The 17,875-nt window shown below is 52.2% G+C and overlaps 1 protein-coding gene across 2 annotated transcripts in view; it reads left to right on the top strand.

Moving 5' to 3' along the window:
- Positions 1-9,326: 9,326 nt before the first annotated feature.
- ZBTB47 (zinc finger and BTB domain containing 47) overlaps positions 9,327-17,875 on the top strand; it is a 74,218-nt gene continuing 65,669 nt past the window's right edge. Inside the window, exon 1 of one of the 2 annotated variants that reach the window (XM_040352212.1) lies at positions 9,327-9,488. In XM_040352212.1, coding sequence (XP_040208146.1) covers positions 9,486-9,488 — 3 coding nt within the window. In that variant the 5' untranslated portion in view covers positions 9,327-9,485. The remainder of the gene's footprint in view (positions 9,489-17,875) is intronic. The other variant, XM_040352213.1, reaches the window with a different exon arrangement.

Here is a 17,875-nt window from a genome sequence, read left to right as displayed (position 1 = left end):
CTTGCATGGCAAGGTTAGGTTTTCCCCTCCTCAACTTCCCGGTGTAGATATATAGACTTTGGAGAAGTGTAGCCATTTTCTGTTTGTAATTAGAAGCTAATTTTTTATTTTTATTTTTTTGAGAATTCTAATTTTTAAGGATTATTATATCCAGATGAAATGTATCGATTTTCTTTTTTGGAAATGTTTTGTTTCTGTATATTTTTTAAAGGGATGTTCCATTGAAAAAAAAAAAAGTAACCATTTTCAATCGCATGCAGCAGCTGGGGCGGATCGCCCCCCAGTGGGCCAGCCTTGCTTCGGGGTGATTTTACTCCTTGCTGGGTTCTGTCAGGTGAGCGGCAAGCCAACAGGGGGCGCTAATACTTGGATTTCCCAGAAGGCGACCCCTATTTCTATTTCTCAGAGGTGGGGGGCGCCCTCCCCTAAGTTTTGGGGGGGTTCGGCACCCTCCCCTAAGTGTTGCACAGAGATCCTAAAATGAAGAGGCTTTACACTTCAATGATAAATAAGGAAAACCCAATTTTTTTACGTTTCATGAAATGTTTTCTTTATTATGAACTGTCTGGATTTGGGAGGGGTGGGTGTACTTTTTTTTTTCTTTTTTTGTAAATACATTTTCAGCTTTCTAATAATTTTATGATTTTCAAATACCTTGTATGTAAAATGGTATTAAAGATATTTACTCTGACTTGTTGTCTGTGCCTGTTTTTATTAAAGGACTTTTCAGTAAATCATCCAATCATTCCTGTAACACAGTATACACCAACAGAGATGGTAAGAGAAGATCTCAGCTTAACCACTTAAGGACCGGACCAATATGCTGCTACATGACCCAAGGGGTTTTTGCAATTCGGCACTGCGTCGCTTTAGCAGACAATTGCGCGGTCGTGCGACGTGGCTCCCAAACAAAATTGGCGTCCTTTTTTCCCCACAAATAGAGCTTTCCTTTTGTGGTATTTGATCACCTCTGCGGGTTTTTATTTTTTGCGCTATAAACAAAAATAGAGCGTCAATTTTGAAAAAAATGCAATATTTTTTACTTTTTGCTGTAATAAATATCCCCCAAAAACATATATAAAAAAAAAAATTTCCTCAGTTTAGGCCGATACGTATTCTTCTACCTATTTTTGGTAAAAAAAATCGCAATAATCGTTTATCGGTTGGTTTGCGCAAAATGTATAGCGTTTACAAAATAGGGGATAGTTTTATTATTATTGTTTTTTTTCTTTTTACTACTAATGGCGATGATCAGCGGTTTTTTTTTTTTCGTGACTGCGACATTATGGCGGACACTTCGGACAATTTTGACACATTTTTGGGACCATTGTCATTTTCACAGCAAAAAAGGCCTTTAAATTGCATTGTTTATTGTGAAAATGACAGTTGCAGTTTGGGAGTTAACCACAGGGGGCGCTGTAGGAGTTAGGGTTCACCTAGTGTGTGTTTACAACTGTAGGGGGGTGTGGCTGTAGGACTGACGTCATCGATCGAGTCTCACTATAAAAGGGATGACTCGATCGATGCAGCCGCCACAGTGAAGCATGGGGGCGGCTAGAAACGAATAGCTGCGCCCTCGTCCCGGATCGCTCCTGAAGCCACGGGAACCGCCGCATGTACCGAGGGGGGGGGGTCCCGATCGGACCTCCGACCCACGTCTAGGCAGGGACGTACAGGTACGCCAATGTGCCATTCTGCCGACGTAAATGTACATGCGGCGGTCCGCAAGTGGTTAAAGACCGGGCATTTTCTGCCACTTTATGTGAAAATCAGTTTGGGACATACCCTCAGGGCCGCCATCAGGGGGGTACAGGCATTACACCTGTAGGGAGCCTGATGGTCCACAGGGCCCCACTGGCCCCCCTCCCATGTTTTTATTTTTTTTGCATTACACCTGTAAGGGCCCCGGTGGTCCCCAGGGCGCCCCCCCACCCCCCGCTTATCAATCATCTCGTGCCAGGATAGAGGACAGAAGAGATTACACTTTGTGTGGAGTGGGATATATTCCTGGTTGATCCTTCCTTCAGCTGCGCCTCCCATAGTCTCTGTGTCCCCGCTGAAGCCAGAAATTGTGTAGACCGGCCTTTTTCAACCATGGTGCCATTTGGGTTCTTCAGGGTTGCCTTGGCAAAACGCCCCCAAAAAAAAAAAAACAATTGTCCAAAAAGAATTTGGGGTCATGGGTAAAGAAATAATTTTCTTTTCTTCAGGAGAGGCGAGGCAATGCCAATCAAGGGGCAACCTGAGTTTGTAGTCTTGCGTTATGCCAGCTTTTTTCAACCAGGGTTCCATGGCACCCTGAGCCTGGTGCCATCGGGGTTCTTCAGAGGTGCCTAAAACTGTCGACAAACTAGTGTGTGGATCAAGCCTGCCCTTTACACACAGCCACAGGTTTTTGTTGTGCAGAGCGGGCAAGTGCCAGGCTGGGCCACCCACGAAAGGGGGAGTGCTGTGCCATGCCGCTGGAGGGGGGGGTTTGTTTTCCACCCCCCAAAGAAGAATATACCACCTGCCACTGCTATCAGTGCAGCTTATCAATGCCTCTCAGTGCAGCCTCATCCTTACCAACTATCAGTGCCTCTCAGTGCAGCCTCATCAGTACCAACTATCAGTGCCTCTCAGTGCAGCCTCATCCTTACCAACTATCAGTGCCTCTCAGTGCAGCCTCATCCTTACCAACTATCAGTGCCTCTCAGTGCAGCCTCATCAGTACCAACTATCAGTGCAGCCTATCAATGCCCATCAGTGCAGCCTATCAATACCCATCAGTGCAGCCCCATCAGTACCAACTATCAGTGCAGCCTCATCTGTGCCTCTCAGTGCAGCCTATCAATGCCCATCGGTGCAGCCTCATCAGTGCCTTTCAGTGCAGCCTATCAATGCTCATCTGTGCAGCCTCTTCAGTGCCAACTATCAGTGCAGCCTATCAATGCTCATCAGTGCCAAATATCAGTGCCTTTCAGTGCAGTCCTCATCAGTGCCTCTCAGTGCAGCCTATCAATGCCCATCAGTGCCAACTATCAGTGCAGCCTTTTAATGCCCATCAGTGCCTTTCAGTACAGCCTCATCTGTGCCTCTCAGTGCAGCCTATCAATGCCCATCGGTGCAGCCTCATCAGTGCCTCTCAGTGCAGCCTCATCAGTACCAACTATCAGTGCAACCTATCAATGCCCATCAGTGCAACCTCATCAGTGCCAACTATCAGTGCCTCTCAGTGCAGCCTCATCAGTGCCAACTATCAGTGCAGCCTATCAATGCCCATCAGTGCCTACTATCAGTGCCAACTATCAGTGCCTCTCAGTGCAGCCTCATCAGTGCCAACTATGAATGCCTCTCAGTGAAGGAGAAAAATTACCTGTTGGCAAAATGTTATAGCAAACTATGAAAAACTTTAATTTTTTTTATATTTTCGATCTTAATTTTTGTTTAGAAAAAAATAAAAAATAAACAGTAGTGATTAAATGCCACCAAAAGAAATCTCTATTTGTGTGAAAACAATTCTATAAATGTCATAGGGGTACAGCGTAGCACGACTGCGCAATTGTCAAAGAGTGACTGCGCTGAAAGCTGAAAATTGGCCTGGGCAGGAAGGGGGTGTAAGCGGCTAGTAAGCAAGGGGTTAATCAGAGTATAGCATTAAACTTGGGATATTGATCTGGTCAGGTAAGTAGCAGATGGGGGTTGTTAACCACTTCAGCCCCGGAGGATTTGGCTGCCAAATGACCGAGCCATTTTTTTTGCGATTCGGCACTGCGTCGCTTTAACTGACAATTGCGCGGTCGTGCGACGTGGCTCCCAAACAAAATTGACGTCCTTTTTTTTCAGGCTATAAACCAAAATAGAGCGACAATTTAAAAAAAAAAGCAATATTTTTTAAATTTTGCTATAATAAATATCCCCAAAAAATATATAAAACAATTTTTTTCCCTCACTTTAGGCCGATACGTATTCTTCTACATATTTTTGGTAAAAAAAAAAAATCACAAATAAGCGTTTATTGATCGGTTTGCGCAAAAATTATACCGTCTACAAAATAGGGGATAGTTTTATGACCTTTTTATAAAAAAATAATTGTTTTACTAGTAATAGCGCCGATCTGCGATTTTCATCGGGACTGTGACATTATGGCGGACACTTTTGACACAGCATTTATACAGCGATCAGTGCTATATAAATGCACTAGTTACTGTATAAATGTTACTGTATAAATGTGACTGGCAGTGAAGGGGTTAACCGCTAGGGGGCGCTTAAGGGGTTAAGTGTGTCCTAGGGAGTGATTCTAACTGTGTGGGGGCGGGGCTTACTGTGACACGACACTGATCACTGCTCCCGATGACAGGGAGCAGATGATCAGTGTCCTGTCACTAGGCAGAACTGGGAAATGCCTTGTTTACAACGGCATCCTCCTCGTTCTGCAGCTCCGTGACGCGATCGCGGGACCCCCGGCGGACATTAAGTCTGCGGGTCCCGCAGGCACCGACACAGAGCTCGCGGCAGGGGCGCATGCTGGCGTGGCGCGAAATTCAAAGTGACGTTATATACACAGGGCCGATCCTAGGGTCACAAGACGCCTGGGTGCAGAAATATTTCTGGCGCCCCCACATGGGCGTGGTCATCTTACTAACTCCTCCCCTTTACAAATTGTTTCTATGGCTAGGACTCAAACACAGAGATGCTCATCAGAGTCCCCCCCCATCAGGTGTCCCACATCAGAGCCCCCCCCCATCAGGTGTCCCCCATCAGAGCCCCCCCACAGCAGGTGTCCCCCATCAGAGCCCCCCCACAGCAGGTGTCCCGCATCAGAGCCCCCCCACAGCAGGTGTCCCCCATCAGAGCCCCCCCACAGCAGGTGTCCCGCATCAGAGCCCCCCCACAGCAGGTGTCCCCCATCAGAGCCCCCCCACAGCAGGTGTCCCCCATCAGAGCCCCCCCACAGCAGGTGTCCCCCATCAGAGCCCCCCCACAGCAGGTGTCCCCCATCAGAGCCCCCCCACAGCAGGTGTCCCCTATCAGAGCCCCCCCAGCAGGTGTCCCACATCAGAGCCCCCCACAGCAGGTGTCCCCCATCAGAGCCCACCCACAGCAGGTGTCCCCTATCAGAGCCCCCCACAGCAGGTGTCCCCTATCAGAGCCCCCCACAGCATGTGTCCCACATCAGAGCCCCCCCCACAGCAGGTGTCCCCTATCAGAGCCCCCCACAGCATGTGTCCCACATCAGAGCCTTCCCACAGCAGGTGTCCCACATCAGAGCCCCCCCACAGCATGTGTCCCGCATCAGAGCCCCCCCGCAGCAGGTGTCCCCCATCAGAGCCCCCCCCCCACAGCAGGTGTCCCGCATCAGAGCCCCCCCACAGCAGGTGTCCCCCCATCAGAGCCCCCCCATAGCAGGTGTCCCCCCATCAGAGCCCCCCCACAGCAGGTGTCCCCTATCAGAGCCCCCCCAGCAGGTGTCCCCCATCAGAGCCCCCCCACAGCAGGTGTCCCCCCATCAGAGCCCCCCCCACAGCAGGTGTCCCCCATCAGAGCCCCCCACAGCAGGTGTCCCGCATCAGAGCGCCCCCCAGCAGGTGTCCCGCATCAGAGCGCCCCCCAGCAGGTGTCCCGCATCAGAGCGCACCCCCAGCAGGTGTCCCCCATCAGAGCCCCCCACAGCAGGTGTCCCGCATCAGAGCGCCCCCCAGCAGGTGTCCCGCATCAGAGCGCCCCCCACCAGGTGTCCCGCATCAGAGCGCACCCCCAGCAGGTGTCCCCCATCAGAGCCCCCTCCCCCACAGCAGGTGTCCCGCATCAGAGCGCCCCCACAGCAGGTGTCCCCCATCAGAGCCCCCTCCCCCACAGCAGGTGTCCCCCATCAGAGCCCCCTCCCCCACAGCAGGTGTCAGATCAGTACTTGTACAATAGATCCCTGTAGCTCTGGCGCGCTGGGAGCAGAAGCACATTACAGGGGCCGGTGCATATGTGGCATCTTTGGACGCAGACAAGGAGGAGGGAGGGGAGCACTTTGGAGCTTCGGCGCCCCCTACCTCTGCGGCGCCTGGGTGCGGAGCACCCCGTGCACCCTGCCTAGGATCGGCCCTGTATATACGTTACTTTGCGCAGCTGTGCCATTCTGCCAACATTTATGCACAGGTGGCGGTCGGCAAGTGGTTAATCAGTTTTAGCTGCTTTGGTGTTAATGAAATTACCAACAGGTGCACTAGATGGGCAACAATGAGACGACCTCCAAAACAGGAAGGGTTTTACAGGTAGAGGTCACCCACATTCTTTTCCCTACTCTTTTCTGACTGTTCTTTCACTAGTTTTGCATTTGGCTTGGGTCGGTGTCACTAATGGAAGCACGAGGCGATACCTGGACCCTATAGAGCAGGGATATGCAATTAGCGGGCCTCCAGCTGTTGCAGAACTACAAGTCCCATGAGGCATAGCATGACTCTGACGGCCACAAGCCTGACACCCAGAGGCATGATGGGACTTGTAGTTATGCAACAGCTGGAGGTCCGCTAATTGCATATCCCTATAGCCGGGATTGCCAAACTTTTCAAACAAAAGGCCACTTTAATTGTCCTTCAAACTTTAGGAGGGCCAGGTTGTGGCCAGCAGTGGCAGAAAACGTCACAGGCCTGGCATTCGAGGTTGGTGGTCAATAGGAGGAGGAGTATTCCCCCTATTAGTAGGAGGAATAGTATCCCATCAGTGGAAGAAATAGTGCCCCATTGTTGGTGCCAGTGGGTTGAATAGTGCCTCATATCAGTGGGAGGAATTGTGCCCCAAGGGCTGGATAAAGGCAATCAAAGGGCCACAGTTTGGAGACCCCTTGCTATAGAGGATGGCACATCAATACGTGCCATTGCCAGAAGGTCTCAAGAGCATGGAGGAGATACCAGGAGACAGGCAGTTACTCTAAAGGCCCGCAGACACGATTGGATATTCCAACAACAATTGTCCGATGGACGTGTTTTGTCGGATAATCCGACTGTCCTTATGCTCAGGATAAGTGAGCTGTGGGTCAGGCAGCGGGTGACAGGCGGCGAGCTGTGGGTCAGGCAACAGGTGATGGGCGACGAGTTGTGGGTCAGGCAGCGGGAGACGAGTGGCAAGCTGTGGGTCAGGCTGCGGGTTACATTGGAGAGCTGTGGGTCAGGCGGCGGGTGACGGGCGGCGAGCTGTGGCTCAGGCAGTGGGTGTTGGCGACGAGCTGTGGGTCAGGCAGCAGGTGACAGGCGGCGAGCTGTGGGTCAGGCAGCGGGTAACAGGCGGCGAGCTGTGGGTCAGGCAGCGGGTGACATTGGCGAGCTGTGGGTCAGGCAGCGGGTGTCAGGTGGCGAGCTGTGGGTCAAGCAGCGGGTGTCAGGTGGCGAGCTGTGGGTCAGGCAGCGGGTAACAGGCGGCGAGCTGTGGCTCAGGCAGCGGGTGACGGCGGCGAGCTGTGGGTCAGGCAGCGGGTAACAGGCGGCGAGCTGTGGGTCAGGCAGCGGGTGACGGCGGCGAGCTGTGGGTCAGGCAGCGGGTGACATTGGCGAGCTGTGGGTCAGGCAGCGGGTGTCAGGTGGCGAGCTGTGGGTCAAGCAGCGGGTAACAGGCGGCGAGCTGTGGGTCAGGCAGCGGGTGACAGCGGCGAGCTGTGGGTCAGGCAGCGGGTGACAGCGGCGAGCTGTGGGTCAGGCAGCGGGTGACAGCGGCGAGCTGTGGGTCAGGCAGTGGGTGACAGCGGGCTGTGGGTCAGGCAGTGGTTGACATTGGCGAGCTGTGGGTCAGGCAGCGGGTGTCAGGTGGCGAGCTGTGGGTCAAGCAGCGGGTAACAGGCGGCGAGCTGTGGGTCAGGCAGCGGGTGACAGGCGGCGAGCTGTGGGTCAAGCGGCGGGTAACAGGCGGCGAGCTGTAGGTCAGGCAGCGGGTGATAGGTGGCGAGCTGTAGGTCAGGCAGCGGGTGATAGGTGGCGAGCTGTGGGTCAGGCAGCGGCTGATGAGTGGCAAGCTGTGGGTCAGGCAGCGTGGTGACAGGTCAGGCAGCTGGTGACATTGGCGAGCTGTGGGTCAGGCAGCGGCTGATAAGTGGCAAGCTGTGGGTCAGGCAGCGTGGTGACAGCGGCAAGCTGTGGGTCAGGTAGCGGGTAACAGGCGGCGAGCTGTGGGTCAGGCAGCGGGTGACAGCGGCGAGCTGTGGGTCAGGCAGCGGGTGACAGCGGCGAGCTGTGGGTCAGGCAGCGGGTGACAGCGGCGAGCTGTGGGTCAGGCAGCGGGTAACAGCGGCGAGCTGTGGGTCAGGCAGCGGGTGACAGCGGCGAGCTGTGGGTCAGGCAGTGGCTGATAAGTGGCAAGCTGTGGGTCAGGCAGTGGGTGACAGGTGGTGAGCTGTGGATCAGGCAGCGGCTGATAAGTGGCAAGCTGTGGGTCAGGTAGCGGGTAACAGGCGGCGAGCTGTGGGTCAGGCAGCGGGTGACAGCGACAAGGTGTGGGTCAGGTAGTGGGTAATGGGCGGCGAGCTGTGGGTCAGGCAGCAGGCGACAAGCGGCTCCTGAGTCCTCCGCATAGAACATGGCGGCCCCCACATTGGAATCCAATGCGACTGGCATCCTTGTATGTAGATGGGGGGGGGGGTGGGTCAGTGCCCGTGCGCCCTCTATGGACGGGCCGCCGCTGCACCACGGCATTCCATTTTTGTGGGCGGAATCGCAGCGATTCCCGAAATGCCGCAAATCACGGGATTCCCCTTTACTTTGAATGGCACTCAAATCGCGGCGTGAATTTTTCCGCAACTGCCGCCCGATGAATCGCAGTAAAATCGCACAAAAACAGAATCACAGGACGCCTGTCGCCCCCGGCTACCCCGCGATCCTGTTTGAGCGATTTTTCAAAATCGCGCCGCGATTTGGGTGCCATTCAAAGTAACGGCGATTGTCTGCGCTTCCGAATCACTGCGAGTCCACCAACAAAGCGGAACGCCGCGGTGTGAATGGAGACTAACGAAATGTTTGTGAGGTCAGGCGCTGATGTTGGATGAGAAGGCCTTGCTTGCAGTCTCCGCTCTAATTCGTCACAAAGGTGTTCTATGGGGTTGAGGTCAGGACTCTGTGCAGGCCAGTCATATTCCTCCACCCCAAACTCCCTCATGCATGTTGTAACTCATCCAGTTACAATGTATCACCTCCTCCTGTAACAATGTATCTTTCTCTCTCCCGGCCCCTCCCCTCCTCTCTTTTTGTCTCTCTCAGGCGGAGGGGGCGGTCCCAGGCGTCTCTGGCCACGTGACCCGGTGTGTCCAATGAGGAGCGGTCCCCGGGCAGCACACCCCCCGCTCCGGAGAGGCCGGGCAGAGCCGGGAATGTGTCATGGCGGAGTGAGGGGAGCCCGGGGAGGAGGAGGGGGGAGAAGAGGAGCGGGGGGCCCGAGCAGCCACACACCGTACATGGACACAGGGAGCCCCGAGAGCAGCGGCCCGGAGCACCGTCCCTTCTCTCTGGTCCGTGTGAGGCGCCGCCGGCACAATGGTAGGAGAACCCCCGGCTGTGTGTGAGGCCTGAGCCCGGGGAGGAGGAGGAGGGAGGGGGACAATGGAGGCCACAGTGTGAGGACACCGGGATCATCCCGGCCTTCTATTGTCTGACATTCCGGGGACAATGGGGGCCCCCTACCGGACACTGCACAGGGGACAATGGGGGCCCCTAGGATATTGCATGGTGGCCCTTACTGGGCACTGCATGGGGGACCCCTTAGGGGAAATTGCATGGGGGGCCCCTACCGGACAGTGCATGGGGCCCCCCACCGGACCCTGCATGGGGGTCAATGGGGGGGCCCACCGGGCACTGCATGGGGGCCCCTCTACACTTTATTCTCCACCAAGGTACACAACATCACTGGCAGGACCGGAACCCATCATCATCCCTTCCTTCTGATTGGTACCCATCACCAGCCTATGTCTCAAATTTGGTACCCATCTCCATCCCCGTTCTTAAGACTGGCATCCATTTCTTCCTTATCCCCATCCTCAGTACTGGCACCCATTCTTAAGACTTAAATCCATTTCCCATTCATTGCTCAAGACTGGCACCATCTTCATCCTTGGCACTTGCACCCATCTTCATCCTCATCCCCATCCTTGGCACTGGCACCCATCTTCATCCGTATCCCCATCCTTGGCACTGGCACCCATCCTTATCCCCATCCTTGGCACTGGCATCCATCTTCATCCTCATCCTTGGCACTGGCACCCATCCTTATCCCCAACCTTGGCACTGGCACCCATCTTCATCCTCATCCTTGGCACTGGCACCCATCTTCATACTCATCCCCATCCTCAGTACTGGCACCCATTCTTAAGACTTAAATCAGTTCCCATTCATTGCTCAAGACTGGCACCCATCTTCATCCCCATCCTTGCCACTGGCACCCATCTTCATCCCCATCCTTGGCACCTGCATACATCTTCATCCCCATCCTTGGCACTGGCACCATCTTCATCCTCATCCTTGGCACTGGCACCCATCTTCATCCTTGGCACTGGCACCCATCCTCATACCCATCCTTGGCACTGGCACCCATCTTCATCCTCATCCTTTGCACCCATCTTCATACTCATCTCCATCCCCATCCTCAGTACTGGCACCATCTTCATAATCCTCTTCATCTCCATCCTCAGTACTGGCACCCATTCTTAGGACGTAAATCCATTCCCATTCATTCCTCAAGACTGGCACCTATCTTCATCGTCAGCACTAGCACCCCCCCCCCCCCCCCCCCCCCAACAAAATGTTTTTAAACTGGCACCCATCGTCTTCTCCATCCCCATTCTCCTTAAGACTGGTACTGTTCCCTGTTCAATGTCTAAGACTGACGCCCATCTTCGTCCCAGTTATTCCTTTCCTCATGACTAGTACCCATCCCCCGTCATATGTCTGAAATTGGTGCCATCCTTATTCTTAAGACTGGCTTCTTCCACAAAACTTTATCCTCATCCCTATTTTCAGGACTGGCATCCTTTCCCATTAAATGATTAACACCCATCTCCATCCTATCCTTATACCCACTTCCAGGGCTGGCACCCATCTACATTCCTTCTTTTTGCCATCTCCAGGACTAGCAGTCTTCTTGGGCCCATCTTCATCCCATCCCCATAGTTGGTAACCATCTCAGTGCCATCTTCATCCCTTCTCCAGAGTTGTTACCTGTCTCAGTCTCATATTCATCCCATCTATGGGGTTGGTCCCAGTCCCATCTCTTCTCCGTCCCATCTTCATCCCATATCCAGGGTTGGTACCCATCTATATCTCATCTTCATCCCCTCTCTGTCTTTTCTTCATCCCATCTCCAGGGTTGGTACCCATCTGTCTCCTCTTCATCCCCTCTCAATCTCTTCTTCGTCCCATATCCCGGGCTGGTTCCCATGTTCATCCTCTCTGTCTCTTTTTCATCCCAAATCCAGGAATGTTTCCCATCTCAGTGCCATCTTTGTCCCATCTGCAGGGTTGGTTCCCATCTTCTTGCCATCTCCAGGGTTGGTAACCACCTCAGTGCCATCTTTGTCCCATTTTTAGAGTTAATACCCATCTCTGTCCCACCTTCATACCATCTCCAGGGTTGGTACCCTTCTCAGTCCCATCTTTATCCCCTCTGTCTCTTCTTCATCCCATCTCCGGGGCTGGTACCTGTCCCAGTCCCAGTCCCATCTCCTCTCCGGGGGTTTGCGCCCACCTCCGTCCCATCTTCATCCCCTCTTGGTCTTTTCTTCATCCCATATCCAGGGTTGGTACCCATCTCAGTCTCATCTTCATTCCCTCTCAGTCCCTTCTTCATCCCATATCCAGGGCTGGTTCCCATCTTCATCCCCCTCTGTCTTGTTTTTCCATCCCATATCCAGGGATGTTTCCCATCTCGGTGCCATCTCCAGGGTTGGTACCCATCTCAGTCCCATTTTCATCCCCTCTCGATCTCTTCTTCTTCCCATGTCCAGGGTTTGGTACCCATCTCAGTCCCTTCTTCATCCAATCTCCAGGGTTGGTACCCATCTCAGTCCCTTCTTCATCCAATCTCCAGGGTTGGTACCCATCTCAGTCCCTTCTTCATCCCATCTCCAGGGTTTGGTACCCATCTCGGTCCCTCCTTCATCCCATCTCCAGGGTTTAGTACCCATCTTAGTCTTTTCTTCATCCCATCTCCAGGGTTTGGTACCCATCTCAGTCCCTTCTTCATCCCACCTCCAGGGTTGGTACCCATCTCAGTCCCTGCTTCATCCCATCTCCAGGGTTTGGTACCCATCTCAGTCCCTCCTTCATCCCATCTCCAGGGGTTTGGTACCCATCTCAGTCTTTTCTTCATCCCATATCCAGGGGTTTGGTATCCATCTCAGTCCCTCCTTCATCCCATCTCCAGGGGTTTGGTACCCATCTCAGTCCCTGCTTCATCCCATCTCCAGGGTTTGGTACCCATCTCAGTCCCTGCTTCATCCCATCTCCAGGGTTTGGTACCCATCTCAGTCCCTGCTTCATCCCATCTCCAGGGTTTGGTGCCCATCTCAGTCCCTGCGTCATCCCATCTCCAGTGTTTGGTACCCATCTCAGTCCCTCCTTCATCCCATCTCCAGGGTTTGGTACCCATCTCAGTCTTTTCTTCATCCCATCTCCGGGGTTTGGTACCCATCTCAGTCCCTCCTTCATCCCATCTCCGGGGTTTTGTACCCATCTCAGTCCCTTCTTCATCCCATCTCCAGGGTTTGGTACCCATCTCAGTCCCTTCTTCATCCCATCTCCAGGGTTTGGTACCCATCTCAGTCCCTTCTTCATCCCATCTCCAGGGTTTGGTACCCATCTCAGTCCCTTCTTCATCCCATCTCCAGGGTTTGGTACCCATCTCAGTCCCTTCTTCATCCCATCTCCAGGGTTTGGTACCCATCTCAGTCCCTTCTTCATTCCATCTCCAGGGTTTGGTACCCATCTCAGTCCCTTCTTCATCCCATCTCCAGGGTTTGGTACCCATCTCAGTCCCTTCTTCATCCCATCTCCAGCATTGGTACCCATCTTGGTCCCTCCTTCATCCCATCTCCAGGGTTTGGTACCCATCTTTGTCCCTTCTTCATCCCATCTCCAGGGTTTGGTACCCATCTTAGTTTTTTCTTCATCCCATCTCCAGGGTTTGGTACCAATCTCAGTCTTTTCTTCATCCCATCTCCAGGATTGGTACCCATCTTAGTCCCATTTCCATCCCTTCTCAGTCTTTTCTTTATCTCATCACGGTCCTGGCTTCCCATCTCCAGGGCTGGTGCTCATCCCTCTCTTATTTCATCCTTGCTTCATCTCGTCTCTGGCACCCATCTTTGTCCCATCTCCAGGGATGGTAACCTTCTCAAATCTCAACTTCATCTTAAGTCCATGATACTGATCTTGGTCCTATCTTCACCCCATCTCCAGAACTGGTACCCATTTCCACCCCATTCTTTTCTCGGTCCCATCATCTAGGAATAATGCCAATCTCCATTTCCATCCCATCATCATCATCATCCCTTCTTCTAGCCTTCTCAGTCCTGGTTCTGCTTTGATTATGTGTGGCATTTCTGGTTGGTTGCCAGTTTAGGAAGATGCAACAGATTTCTGAACATGTGGCATTGTATCCTTTTTTCCTAGAGAAGGTCTTTAATATATTCGGAAGTCATCAGAGCAGCGAATGTTCTAGGAAAGCCTTCCTGAGATGACCATGCCCTGCCATTGCTGAACTCCTTCTGGAAGCCCGGCTGTCTCTGGCTTCTTGCATTCCTTCACTGTCCCGACCCAATGACCCCCCATAGACCAATCTTACCAGGGATTCCCTGAGGCCTGAATAATTATTTCAAAGGGTTCCTCTGGGGTAAAAGGTTGATAGTCTCTGTTCTAGAGGGATTCCACAGGTATGGTATATACATAGTTACAGGGCATCTGGAAAGTATTCACAGCGCTTCACTTTTTCCACATTTTTTCATGTTACAGCCTTATTCTAAGATGGATTCAATTGAATTTTTCCTAAAAAAAATTCTACAAACAATCCCCCATAATGATAACGTAACAGAAGTTTATTTCAGATCTTTGCATATTTATTAAAAATAAAAAAAAATCCCATAAGTATCACAGGCTCCTCCCATGTAGATAAGTATCGCAGGCTCCTCCCATGTAGATAAGTATCGCAGGCTCCTCCCATGTGGATAAGTATCGAAGGGTCCTCCCATGTGGATAAGTATCGCAGGCTCCTCCCATGTAGATAAGTATCGCAGGCTCCTCCCATGTAGATAAGTATCGCAGGCTCCTCCCATGTACAGAAGTATCGCAGGCTCCTCCCATGTACAGAAGTATCGCAGGCTCCTCCCATGTACATAAGTATCGCAGGCTCCTCCCATGTACATAAGTATCACAGCCTTTCCTCAATACTTTGGTGAAGCTCCTTTGGCACCAATCACAGCCTCCAGTCTGTCTGAGTATGATGCTACAAGCTCGGCACTCCTATTTTTGGGCAGTTTCTCCCTTTCTTCTTCTTTGCAGGACCTCTCAAGCTCCATCAGGTTGGATGGGGAGTGTCGGTGCTCAGCCATTTTCAGATCTCTCCAGGAAATGTTCAATCGGGTTCAAGTCTGGGCTCTGGCTGGACCACTCACAGAGTTGTCCCGTAGCCACTCCTTTGTTCTTGGCTGTGAGCTTAGGGTTGTTGTCCTGTTGGAAGATGAACCGTCGCCGCCTGTCTGAGGTCCAGAGCGCTCTGGAGCAGGTTTTCATCAAGGATGCCTCTGAAAATTGCTGCACGTCCATCTTTCACTCGATCCTAACTAGTCACACAGTTCCTGCCGCTAAAAAAAATCACCACAGCATGATGCTGCCACCACTATGCTTCACAGTAGGGATGGTATTGGCCAGGTGATGGGCGGTGCCTGGTTTCCTCCAGACATGACGCTTGCCATTCAGGCCAAAGAGTTCAATCTTTGTTTTATCAAACCAGAGAATTTTGTTTCTCATGGTCTGAGTCCTTCAGGTGCCCTTTACTGAGGAGTGGCTTTTGTCTGGCCACTCCCCCATACAGGTCTGATTGGTGGAGTGCTGCAGAGATGAATGAATGAGTGACTTGTATAGCGCTACACATGCAAACTGAATCGCCTCTAGGTGCTTTTTGCAGCCAGTGTCTTCCCGGCTGGTGCGGTCATTTACCCCGTAGGATCTCGACACGCTTGGGAGACACATATATATATATATATACTGGGCCAATTTGTGGGAGGAAACCCACGCAGACACAGGGAGAACATGCAAACTCCAGGCAGATGGGGTCGTGGTCAGGATTTGAACCAAGCGACCCTTTTGCTGCTAGGTGAAAGTGCTAACCACTACTCCACTGTGGTGCACTGAGATGGTTGTTCTTCTTAAAGGTTCTCCTCTCTCCACAGAGAAATGCTGGAGCTCTGTCAGAGTGACCATCGGGTTTTTGGTCACCTCCCTAAGGCCCTTCTCCTCCAATCGTTCAGTTTGGTCGGGCGGCCCGCTCTAGGAAGAGTCCTGGTGGTTCCAAACTTCTTCCATTTACAGATGATGTAGGCTAGGGTTGCACCAATACTAGTATCAATGCCGATACCGAGCTTTTGCAAGAGTATTTGTACTCGTGTAATAGCTCCGATACTTAGGCAGCCCCAGGGATGATCGTTGCGGCGGTGGGGGGAGTTACAAGCACTGAACTCCCTGTATAACTTTTCTGACAGCTGCTTCTCCTCCTCTTCCTCCTGCGGCTGTCAGGAAGATTGGTGCTTGTAAACCCCCCCCCCCCCCCCCACCACCACCACTGCACCAATCGCCCCCATGTGTCCTTCCGGGTTTCCGTGTTCTGATTCATTTTATCCTCCGGGTCCCCCGCTGTGTCCTCCTCCGGGTCCCCCTGCGTCCTTCCCGGCTCTCCGGCTCCTCCTTCGATCCCCCCCCATGTCCTCTCCGGCTCCTCCTCCCTTCCCCTGAATCTTTCAGGATGTAGTGTCATGGCAGAGCCTGTGATGCTTATGCACGTGCGAGGAGCCTGTGATGCTTATGCACGTGGGAGGAGCCTGTGATGCTTATGCACGTGGGAGGAGCCTGTGATGCTTATGCACGTGGGAGGAGCCTGTGATGCTTATGCACGTGGGAGGAGCCTGTGATGCTTATGCATGTGGGAGGAGCCTGTGATGCTTATGCACGTGGGAGGAGCCTGTGATGCCTATGCACGTGGGAGGAGCCTGTGATGACATGGGATTTTTTTTTTTTTTTTTTTTTATAAATTTGCAAAGATTTCAAACAAACTTCATTATGGGTGATTGTAGAATTTTCGGGAAAATAATGAATTTAATCCATTTTGGAATAAGGCCGTAACAAAATGTGGAAAAAGTGAAGCGCTGTGAATACTTTATGAATGCATTGCGTGTGTATAATAAATATATTGTGTGCGTTGCATGGAACAACACAAGTCTCCGCCCCTCGTTGGCCCTCCTAGGGACGACGTGTTTAAAATTGCCTGTTTTGACCCTACAGGCCCATTTGGCCCCTCGTTGGCCCTCCAGGGCCGATAGCCGATTTCAGCACGCGGGCACCGCATATTCCGCAGGGATCCTCAAACTACGGCCCTCCAGCTGTTGCGGAACTACACTTCCCATGAGGCATTGTAACACACCGACATTCACAGACGTGACTAGGCATGATGGGAATTGTAGTTCCTGAACAACTGGAGGGCCGTAGTTTGAAGACCCATGCTCTATAGTGTGTACTTGTCTCAGTCCAGAGCACTAAGTGTCAATCATGTCTGCTGCCTTCTTCCTGACCCCCAAGAGATAAAATGGTGACAGGGGAGGGAGCTCCAGCACACAGCCTGTGATTGACCGCCTCAGTTCTGTCCCAGTGTGCTGTGTGCCCCTTCCCTCCAATCGGCTTTCAGAGCGCTCCTCACTGAGCTCTCTGCAGAGTGTAATTTCAGCTCCCCGTCCCCTGCTTTCTGAACTTTTAAACAAGCTGTATAAAATTTGTACTTTGAATGGATGTAGATAAAAGAAGACCACAGATAAAAAGGTACAACTCCTGTAGGAGGATTTGTGTCGGTGTCTCACCTGAGGCCAGTCACTTCACTGGGGATATGCAATTTACATGTTTAGAACCACTTAATAAAAATCTGCAAAGTAACACTTTATTTTTTTTATTTTTACAATGTACAGTGGAGCCTCGGATTACGAGGATAATCCGTTCCAGGAGAATGCTCGTAATCCAAAGCACTCGCATATCAAAGCGAGTTTCCCCATAGAAATCAATGGAAATTAAGATCATTTGTTCCGCATTGACTTGTTGCATTGACTTCTATGGCAAGCAATACCGCATGTGGCCAGAGGTGAGGAGGGCGCCGGAGAGCCTCGGAAATACTTCGGGACAGCTCGGCTGATCACGGAAGCCCTCAGGTTCGGAAACACTCGGGAACGGAGTGATTCCGAGTATTTCTGAACGGTTCCGAGTGACACTGGCGCCCCCGCACCTCTGGCCGAATGCGGTACTGCACACCCCATTGGCATGAATTCTGCTCGTTTTGTGAGACAACAGAGTCAGGATTTATATATATAAAAACGCTCGTTAAGCGCGTTACTCGTAAACCGAGGTTCCTCTGTTGTGTGTTTTCAAGGCTGTTGGCGCTGCCTAGGAGGCACTCATTTTGTTGGCTGGCACTGGAGTGGAGTAAAGCCTCGTACACGCGATCAGATTTTCCGTAGACCAAGCGTAGGACTTTTGTCCGAAGGGGCGTTGGCCAGGAGCTTGTCTTGCATACAAACGGTCAAATAATTGTCGGCCAACAAACGCGAAATGACGTGTCTTTTCAGCTCTTTGGCGCCACCCTTTGGGCAACTTCTGCTAACGTTGTGTTACGGTGAGCATTG

Source organism: Rana temporaria, chromosome 5, assembly GCF_905171775.1.
Source record: "Rana temporaria chromosome 5, aRanTem1.1, whole genome shotgun sequence".
Taxonomy (NCBI): domain Eukaryota; kingdom Metazoa; phylum Chordata; class Amphibia; order Anura; family Ranidae; genus Rana; species Rana temporaria.
This window is presented reverse-complemented; position numbering and strand designations above follow the sequence as displayed.